Source organism: Seriola dumerili, unplaced genomic scaffold, assembly GCF_002260705.1.
Source record: "Seriola dumerili isolate Sdu_G_001 unplaced genomic scaffold, Sdu_1.0 BDQW01000432.1, whole genome shotgun sequence".
Classification (NCBI taxonomy): domain Eukaryota; kingdom Metazoa; phylum Chordata; class Actinopteri; order Carangiformes; family Carangidae; genus Seriola; species Seriola dumerili.
Window position 1 is genome coordinate 1,853,517 of NW_019174687.1, and position 11,187 is coordinate 1,864,703.

General features: G+C 39.6%; 1 protein-coding gene across 1 annotated transcript; it reads right to left on the bottom strand.

Annotated features, from left to right (window-relative positions):
- Window positions 1-1,723: 1,723 nt before the first annotated feature.
- On the bottom strand, window positions 1,724-7,544 carry mrpl37 (mitochondrial ribosomal protein L37). The gene is made up of 8 exons (XM_022761838.1): window positions 7,077-7,544; window positions 5,973-6,156; window positions 4,714-4,829; window positions 3,871-4,059; window positions 3,598-3,752; window positions 3,327-3,458; window positions 2,090-2,164; window positions 1,724-1,875 (listed from the first exon to the last, which is right to left on the bottom strand). Exons 1-8 carry the CDS (start codon window positions 7,444-7,446, stop codon window positions 1,798-1,800), a joined length of 1,299 nt encoding a protein of 432 aa, XP_022617559.1. The 5' UTR covers window positions 7,447-7,544; the 3' UTR covers window positions 1,724-1,797.
- Window positions 7,545-11,187: the final 3,643 nt, after the last annotated feature.

The following is an 11,187-nucleotide window of genomic DNA, read 5'->3' on the forward strand; positions in this document are numbered from 1 at the left end:
GGCATAACATGGAGCATCCTGTGACGTTATACTTCAGCATAGGTTTCACAAGTAATTAAAATACAAATAAAATATAAAAAATATTACGACTTTATTCTCGTAATATTATGACTTTTTTCTTGAAATATTATGTCTTTATTCTCAAAATTACAGATTTACTGTCATAATTTTGGTTTTCTTTTTTTTCTTCAATGTGGCTAATACTAACCCCGTAAGGGTGGGAATGAAGTATTTTATACAGCACGTCGGTCCCTACCTTTTAGAAGTCTTGATCCACTTGGCAAAAATATTCAGTTTGATCCGACGAGATGACATTTGGCTATGTCAAAGATGTTCTGCATCCATCTTCTGCAGGGAAGATTTTACCAATCTGGTCTGCAAAACTTACACCAATAAACAAAAGTTTTATCATGACAGTGATTAAATGAATGTCATAACGAAATAAAACACATACTGTTCCTCTTCCACAAACTACGAAATTTTTTCCACAAGAAAAGAAGACTTTGTTAACAAGAAAAAACTCTGAGCTACAGCTCTGAACATCCAACCAGGTCCACTGTGTGTGTAGCTGTTAGTCCTGTCTGTGCAGTGACACATTCTAATTTGCCTTTGATATGGAATGATACAATGATACGTCATAATGAGGTCACAGAATTCTGACAGACAGACAGACAAGACACACGCGCGCGCGCGCGCACACGCACACACACAGCAGCAGCAGAAGCAATATTAGATAATATCAGATAATAATAATATTAAATATCGTGATGTTTCCTGCCATATACAACATTTTTCATAATATCAAAAAAATATTTATATATTTTTTTTTGTTGTTGTTTTTTTTGCAGTTATGCACAGTCTGTCCTACATTGGTGCTTGGCATTGCTTATACCTGATACTGTATAACCTATATATGACATCATATATCATGATATTTGGGCTGGAATGTATTGAGATATTAAATTTTGTATATTACCCAAGCCTAACACAATTTTGGCAAATTACACCTGTGCTTTACCTTCTGTGATATGTCAAACTGTCACCATGAAAAATCATTCTTCCAGAGCTCTGATATTGTGAATGTTGTCTGTAATGGCTTACTGAAAGATTTAGGTATACCAGAACTATTATTAATGTTTCTGACTGTAACAAGTCAAGATGTCTGCTGTTTACAGTTTATTTCTCCTTTCTAGTATGATGTTTAGATATGCTGCTAAAATTTCCATAACTTCCAGGCACTGTTCCCACATTATCCTCATATATTCTGCAGCTCCACACTGAGTGGTGCAATGGGAGTACTAGGGCCACATTGAGGAAAAAAAATGTATCTGAAATTGTGGGAATAAAGCCATAATATGAGAATAAAGTCATAATTTTGTGAGATTTCCTGCTGAAATGAAACATTGTAGCAGCGTTACCTTTAGCTTTGAGGATGAGAATTTACACAAAAAAATCAAACAGTTAAGGATAGCAGTATTTGTTCATTTTAAATTGGCTGAACAGGAAGACACCACACTTCAAATACACTCAGATACAATTGCTGTTTTTATTGACTGATTTCACACTGTGTTGGAGTCAGCGTGTCAACATGAGAAGCTGTTGTTCCAGTCGAGTTCATGCGGTGAACCAGGAGTTTTCTGGTGAGACACTGGTTTAGATCCCAAGCACATACACACGCACGCACGCACACTCACACACGCACACACTCACACTCTCTCACACACACACACACACACACACACACACACACACACACACACACACACACACACACACACACACACACTGAAGCAGTTCCTACACAGCTCCATGCAGGTACAGGGCCAGGAACTTGCTGAATGCGTCAGGCTTGTATCCTGCCAGACCAGCTGGTACCTACAGGGAGACACAGCAACCATCAGAATCATGTAACCTTATACAACTGTGCTCATGACAATGTCAATAGTTAATACACACACAGTACAGTTATGGAGGAGGAGAACAGGCTCATATAAAAATCTATGACTGAAATCACAACACACTGCAGGATAGGATCTTGTATTTCAGTGTTGATGAGAGAACATGGCTGTAAAGAGCTAGACTGTCTTACCTTCACTTGTTTCTTCTTGATCAGTGGTTGCACTTTTGCAAATTCATAGAGCTCAACATCTTCATCCAGCCACACCTGCACAGAGCGGACCACATTTCAAAGAATGACAAAATGCAATGACAAAGATCATCAGCTACAGCTAGTGCACATGTGACAGCATGTACTTTAGTTTCAGTACTTAATCAAATGAGTCTGACAGAAAGACTGTTGATGACAGTTTGTTATGAGGACAAGATTCTTTGCATTCTCCTGTGTATTTATCCCTCAATAAAAGCACTAACCAGTATTAAGGTGGAGGAGGAAAGAGGATTGTAGCCACTGATCTGCTAACTATACTTAGCTCAGCTGTAGTCCAGGGAGCTGGATTCGACACTACCTGGTTTTCAAGTGACATGTGAAAAATAAACTAAGAGTCAAGTAAATGTGCAGGTCTGTCATATGGAAAATTATTGTAATAACGAGGATGTATTCAGGAGGCACAACGTTTGAGTGGTTACCATCTACCACCTGGTTGTTGTGTTGTATGTCGGCTCTGTGACAGACTGGTGACCTGTCCAGGGTGTACCCCGCTCTTGTCCAATGTTAGCTGAAATTGGCTCCAGACCCCCCACCCCCCCAACCCAACCCAACCCTTAAAGGATAAGTGATACGGCTGATGGATAGATGGATGTGTTCATGTTTATGACTGGAAGGTTCCATGTGATCAATACCTCTATAATGATTTACAGTGTTGTGAATCATCATTAAGGATGATACATGACACAGAGAATGAAATCAAATGTTGTCATTAAGTTTGCGTTGTGTATAAGTGTAGCTGCAGTTATTGAGGATCAGAGGTTTGGCTTGTTTTTGATGAAGCTTCAGCCGTGTTGTAACATCATGTGAATATGGACAGTAGAAAATCACTTTGAATAGGCTAATTAAATATTGTGAATACTGTTTAAATATTATGACGCAAAAAGTGCAGCCTGACAAAATTTAAAAGAAATAATTTATCAGCTTAGGCCTGAATTCTGCCAATCTCGATGCAGGAAAGTGGAAATAGGATATTTAATGAATATTGAATGTTTCAGGCTGTTCACTATAGATAGAGCTGCTGGTCTGTTAAGTATTTTCTGGTCTACCCTTCATCTATAAGTATTAGCTTTCTCATAGCTGCGTATCCTGACATCGTAGCCTTTAACATCAAGTCTGTTTGATTCTTGAGCACATGAAGCTGATGATGAAGATAAAGCACCTGGTTCTTGACACCGTTGTCTCCTGAGAGATCTGTAGTGTTGAGCTGGAAAACCATGAACTGGAACATTCTGCCGTTGGTCCCCACAGCCTGGACTGTTATAGGGCGATCTAATACACACTGGGGCTGGGTCTGACACACACACACACACACACACACACACACACACACAATATATAAGAAAGACAAAGAGAGAGTGAAGGATAATTGTAATCTTAGCTACAGCAGTATGTTGACAGACAGTTTGAGCCTGTTGGTTGTGTATCCTCACCCCATACAGTTTGTGAGCGCGGGCCAGAGCGTTTCCAAAGGTGAACATGAGCATGTTGGCTCTGAACTGGTCTATGCGGAGCTTACAGCGAGCATCAGCTGCCTCCAGGAAGTAAAGTGTGTGGGCATGAGGATAAGGGTAGTCATCCCTGAAACCTGATTGGACGAGAGAGGTGTCATGTAATTACACTGAACACTGGACAAAGTAAGCTCCTTGTGCTACGCTAAACTACTAACATTACAACTATTACAGCATGACTGGGACTCCTCTCACCTGAGCAGTTCACCTCCTCCTCGTACATGTGTATTTTCTGCAGGTCTATGGTGGGGGAGACGGGATAGAAGGTCTCCAGAACATGATCTGCCGTGTCGGCCACTTCCTGTTTCCCAGAAACCTCAGGGAGAGGATCCATGCAGTTGTGCAATAATCTGTTCTGACCCCTAATCTGGAACAGGTCCTCACCTGGTACCAAGAATAAGTAGAAATCAAAGTCCATTAGCATGAATCTATGCAACTATTCAAAGCATTGCTCCACAGTTTGTACAGACTGTCACATCATGGTGATACTTTCATTTCTCCATGATGACACCAGCAATGTCAATGTTTTTACTGATCTAGTGAAATTACTTTTGACTAGGCTTGAGCAATATCCAAAAATTAATCTTGAATTAATCTTAAAATCTTGATACTGTATATTAATATACAATATTATTGTATTTTGCAATTATATTGTTGTATTTTATGTTTTAGGTACAAGCAAAGCTGCTGTGTTATTTGTCACATACTCTGCAGCATGAGCATTGCATATGGCGGGAAATATCGCAAGATTTAATTTTATTGAAGACTTTTTTAAAAACACACAATGTATTGTTTACCTTCATGTTTACTAACTAACAGTCTTCTTTACAGCATCTGTTCGCACATTGTTACATTTATTTGCCCGTTATGGTCACCAAAGGTCAGTCTGTATAACACCATGAAAGCATCAGCAGTGTGTGTTAGCCTGTTAGCATTCACAATACAAACAAAACGGGGATCCACTCGTAAAAACGTCACTTCCTGACACAGATACCTCTAAGCACAGCAGATACTGTAGGTAATCTAAGAGGGTAATACCTCTTTTCCATGTAGCTGCCAATAAGTACTTCTCAGCGAGGATCCTCCTTCCTATCGCAGGGTGAACGGACTGCAGAGTCGCACACAGATGCATCAGGTTGATGAGCAGAGTGTTGCTGAGGGAGGAACACACACAGACAGTGAGAGAGGGGAGTGTGACTCACAAACTAGGAGAGTAAAAGAGCACAATTGCCACTTTTGAGCAACAAAGGTGTCAGATGGTGTGACACATTTAGACACAAGAACGTAACAACAAAGTCACTTCATTAGCAAAGGTCATCACAATGGCTCATTTACAAAAGTTAGTAAGCACATGAGGTAAATCCATGGTGACTCTAAACCAGCGGTTCTCAACCTTTTCCAACACACGGTCCAATTGAAAATCTCAAAAATGTTGGCGGCCCACATGTGACCCCAGAACAATATGGAGGCCAAATAATATGTTCTCAGAGCACTATTTATTTTAATGATAACGATCCAACATTTTCCAGTTTTTACTATGGATGTCATCTTTTAGCGTGCATCAGACTGAGATAGCAAACAAGTATATGATGTGGTCCAGCACACCTGGTCTGTATCCATCACACTGTAAAGATCGCAAGTAACCCTAAAACTATCACTGATCTGCCACCGACGTAGTAAAAACACTATTTCTGTTCACACCTGAACAATTTATTGAAATTTTATCAAAATCGCAATATGGCCAAGTGCAATATCCTAAACACAGGAACTGCAGTTCTTTGATAAAGGTAAAATGTGTCACAACAACAGACCATAAGTGAAACCTATGTGTGTGCTACAGAGACCCCCAGTCTACGAATCATATTCTCCAGACGTAAAGGAACATATAGGAACATGTTAAATGTAAGAATAATCACTCCAAATGAAATCGTGACTCATATCACAATCACAATATCTGTCAAAATAATCGCAGTATGATTTTTTTTTTTTTTGGCATATCTTTCAGTCCTTTTTCTGTTCTCGTGTTGAGTATAAACGTGACATCATGGCCACATCTATGGGGCATTTATTGGACTATGTTTTGGAAACTGCTGTTTTGGTGATTTCTACACAAAGACACAATTTGCAGCAGATTTTCAGAAAATATACAGTGCAGTTTGTTGTTGTTTTGCAGTGATTTAAAAATATGTTACATTTATTCAATGCCCACACAACACACTTGACTTTAATAGTCGTTAATTAACTGAATCATTAATTAACTCAACCAAACAATAAACATTATGTGTGTAACATGCTACCTGTATTTCTCTTTGCCTGGGCGCTCCACTGTCGTGTCCCAGAAGCGCGCATGTTTGATGGCATTCTGCACGCGCTCATCCTGATCTGGTATCTGATTGGCAGGATCCTCAGCCAATGAGACGAGCTGAGGGGGCAGACCAGAGATCAGCTTTGTTTTGGTCAACCACAGAGCCTGACGCACACCTGAGAGAGAGAGAGAGAGAGAGAGACGTGAAGGGCCATGAGGTTTTAACATTATTATTATTATTATTATTAACATTATTATCAACAGTCAAGTCACTTGGATCTTTACTAATATCAACACTTTACAAGATAAATCAGAGTAGAAAACTAATATATTATTATAATAATAATAATAATAATAATAATAATAATAAGTTGTGCAATCATGATTATCCCAAACATACAAACTAACAGACAGGTTTCTGTGTCAAAGCTGGTGCTAGATGAGGATTGAGGTTAACTAAAGTTGCAGGTACTTGCTGAGGTGAACATCCTCAGCAAGTACCTGTATCCTAGCATGAACAGTGTAGTTTCTGTCAAGGCCACTTTACAGAAGCTTGGTGATACAATAAGCATCCAAATATAAAATTGTGTGTGGGCAGTGAGCTTTAAGACTCAACGTACCAGATGTCAAGCACAATATGTACTTTTTATTAGTATTTAACCTCAAGCTGTTCAAACATACACACAAGAATGAAGTAACATTCAAAAACACAGAATAAGTGGATGTTTCAGTTTTGCTATGACTGGGAAACAGTGGGCATCAAAAAGGACAGTGATGACACAGACCTCAACCACTGCAGTGAAAATGTGATTGAAACCTGTCCACTGGAGATTTATTGTACAGTAAAAAAGGGTCAGTGTCAGTAGGATATTCTGATAAGTCCGGGACCCCTAGTCCTCCAGGCAGCACTTGAACTAATTCAAACTCAAATTCATTTATGACAGTAACTCACTGTGCTTGTGACTTCCCTGCACCTGGTCTTTAGTGTAAAAAGATTAGGAGTACTGAGCCTCTTTCGTGATTATGCCAATCATATATTATTGCAGTTTAAGTCAACAGTGAAGGCCTGTAGTGTATAATGGTTATGACAGTTTACCTTCCAACATGCTGGTCCTCTGGCTGAACACATAACACGGTTTCTCTTTGTACAGCGGCATGTCCTGAACCGGGGGAGACCTGTAGTATCTCGGGTCCTTGTAGTCCCTCTCCCAGCCCGGGTAGATGGGCTTAGACAGCCCCGGCACATAGTGCATCCTTTCCCCGTAGGTGACCATCTCCAGTCCGGGGATCTCCACTTTCTGCCTGGGTTTCGGCGCTGGAGGAACCTTGGCTGTGAGACAGCGGCTCACACCGAAATGCCTCCGGGCTCCTCCATGTGCGGACAACCGCCTCAGTTCCTTCAGATAAACGGTTTGAGAAAACAGCGAGGACGCAGCTTTTAAGCACTGAGCCGTTTCTGGGAACATGGCTCTACTTCTTATTAAGTTTAAAAGACTTGAGCTGTAACTGTGACCTAAGTCATCGCCTGTCAGATGCTACTGCAGGGAGCCGCCATTTTGAGCCACTGACGTCGTTCCTCTTCTTCTTCTTTGATTTCTATGTTACAAACCAAAGGTCCGTGTCGCCGCCTGCTGTACGGGAGTGTGTAACATCGTCACTTTACCACGATCGGAAAGTCTAAATGATCTCCTTTCCCTTTTTGTTCTTTATTAGTTATTTTTCATAACATAAACAAGTGTGACACGAAGGGTACAATATGGCAATATGATATTATAAAATATAATAAAATGTAATATAAAATAGTGGAGAATAATACGATATTAGTGTGCTTGTGCTATGACAGAATAGTATGTATTTTTTATATAATATAATACTTCTAAACATGTTATACTGATGTTAACATTGATGCAAACAGTGCACCTGGGTGTAGGAACCTGCTAATTTTCTGCCTCCCTTTTCGGAGCACACACTAAACACACTCGTCACCTGTCCAGCACAGTGCTGTTGAACCAGAAACGCCTAGGCTACACTGGCTCCGGGGTGAAAGAGTGAGCTGCAGCCCTTCAATAAGTTTTCAAAAACACACAATCACACAGATCGAAGCGTCACAGCGTTTGCACGGCAGCCAGCAGCTAACTCTCTCTCCACTGGTCTGTGTGTGTGTGTGTGTGTGTGTGCTCTGTAGGGGCCTGTGATGACATAACTCCTTGCAGTTGTGTGTGTCCTCAGTCTGAGCAGAAAGACAAACTCGACTGGCAGTGGAATCAGTCGGCTTTTATTAGCGGGGTTTCCCGTGTTTAAAATACCTGCTAATTTTTGATGGGTATAAAAAGGGTACAAATAATCCCGATCAGAGCTGGAGCCAATAAATACCCATGTCTGCTGCACAGTCATGCCACCTGGGTTTGAATACTGACTGAACCCTTTTCCATTACTGACAAAAGCCCGATGTTGGCAGGTTTTTTGACCAGTGGATAAGGGGCTTTAAATGGGTTGACTCTACATACGTGGAAGGTAACGCTCACTTTGACCATGGCGCCACCTCATGGTATGAAATTGTATCTCAGCTCAAAAGTGGTTTGTGTGGACTCCATATGCTTTCTCTCGTCTGTGTGATGGTTTTATGTTTTATTTGTCTCATTTGTTGTAGTTTGGACGGCCACAATAGAAACAGGCCTTTTACACTTTATTATGTTTTAATCCTTCATAACTATAGGGTCAGAATTATTCTGTATTTCTAATCATCAAATAAATGTAATCAATCAAATCATGTGCAATTTGTGTGTCATTTTAGAATGTAACGTTGAATGTTGTTTTTTTATTGTTAAAGCTGTGCCATAATAACAATAGCAAATATATAATTTCTTTAAATTTCAATTGTATTTTTAACAAGTCACTTTTTGAGGTCAGTGTTTCTATATCACCACTATATGTGAGATTTCTGTGATATAACACAAATCAAACAATACAATGAACATAAAAGAAATGTCTCCAGGAAGGCAATAAAATCAACTCCAATTTACAGCATGAAGAACAGACATTAAATGCTTAAATTAACAACTGTTCTCTTCTCTTCTCTTCTCTTCCATTCTCTTCTCTTCTCTTCTCTTCTCTATTCTTCTCTTCTCTTCTCTTCTCCTCTCCTCTCTTCTCCTCTCCTCTCTTCTCTTCTCTTCTCTTCTCTTCTCTACTCATCCTCTCTTGTATTTTACAGCCAGGGAGGCTAAACTGAGGAGGAGGATGGCACATTTTCCCAGCAGCATCCAGTACCAGATCTGACCCTGCAGACCTGCACAGACACATGGATGTGAATTGAGGTTTTAGTAACGTAAGTGTCTCAAAGGTAAAGCTGCAGGAACATACATATAGATGAAAAGAGGCAAAGGTACAAGCAGCAACAGAAGAAAAGACACAGTAAAAAAGTACATTTAATTAAAATGTAACTCATGTATATTTAAAAGGTCTATATGCATTATAGTACTGTAATGGAAGCCACATGGTGTGTGTGTGTGTGTGGGGGGGGGGGGGGGACTGAATCAGACATTCCTACTAGCTCCAGTGGATGAGGTCACAGCCAATCAGACTGTCTGATTCAGAGACTTGGTCTGCTTTGGCTTTATACCCAGACTTAATGGGAGCAGTGCTGTTTTACTCTGAAGTTGTTTAGAGTTTGTTAAAAATTACAGACTAAAGACAGACGGGTGTGACAGTCACATATTTAGTGCAGTGGAGGATTTGGAGCTGATTTTTCAAGGACCAGACAAAAAACACCCATAAATACTGCTCCAGAGAATGAGCTTATCTCCTGAACAGATGAAGATAGAAACTTCAAATCACCTGTAGAAGAATTCAAATAAATAAATGCAATTTTCTGTGTTGAATTATTTTCTTCTTTATTATGGTTTAAAGTGTTTTTATCATTAAAATCAGGAAAAATTCAAGGTTCCATTTTTTGTTTTTGTTTTTTTCTTTTTTGTTTTATGGGCTTTTAACCTCTACTATACTGTACTGGAGTCTTTATTGAGTGACATTTATTATCAGCTGAGGTTATGCTGATTCTAAATATGTGTAGCACTTGGTGAAACTGTTAAAAATTACAATTTTATTAGGAAAAATAGAAAAGGTATTAAAGAATGAAAACATTGAAATATAAATGACAAGTTTAAGGACTTCTCTACTGAAGACAGCAGATAAATGAAATCATCAATATTTTTCATTGCTTGACATATTGAATATATTATTAGACTGACTGCAGATGTAAGTGTTATCAGAGTTGACAGTTCAGAGGGTCAGTACCCCACGTCTGTGAGCTCTCACCTTCACGGCTCGGCTGCTGGCTGCTGTCACACCAGGAGGTGCTGGTTGTGGTCGGGGTAGATGTTGCTGTTGTCAGATTATCTGGAGGGGAGACAGTTCATCATTAATCACTGAAGCTGCACAGTGCTCTTTTTTATTTCATAATATAATTTTTCTCAGTGCCTGCTTTAAAATTATTTTATTGAGTTAAGGGAGCATGTGATTGGCTAAAAGGTGAGAGGGTGGTGCAAACACTGGCATTATGAAATAAAGTTATTATAATACCAATAAATTCACAAATTGTTGGTTGATTCACGTATTTTACACATTTTCATTCATATGATTATTGAAGTAAGACATATTTTATCTATTTGATATGGAACACTTCAACCATGATAACTCACCAGGCTTCCTATGTGTAGTAGAAGATTCTAAATGATTGGTTGAAATGACAATACATCAGTAAATAATGAAGTTATGATGAACTCCTTACAGTCCCACTGACGCAGGAATGAGCATTAATAGAGGACTGTGCTGTGAGGTTTTACCTGATATCTGAATCAAGATGTCAGGGCTGATTGTATCGGGGGGCTGTGTCATGCAGGAGTAATATCCAGTGTGTGCAGAGCTGATATTCACAACCAGGCTCACACTGGGGATGACGGCGGTAAAATTGACAAGGGACACTCTGTCCTAGAAGACAATAACAGTTCTTACTGTTATGATCCACTTCAGCACCCTCTCAACAGTAACGTCACACCTGGCTGAAAACAGTTTTTCTCTGCCCTCTATGGCTGAAAGAGTCAAGTGAGAAGAGCGTATGGTTTCACCAATAACGGTCAGTAAAAACAAGATTTTCAGCCACTGTCATGCAAAGTTGAACATTGTCATTTTCACAAATTCAATTGTAT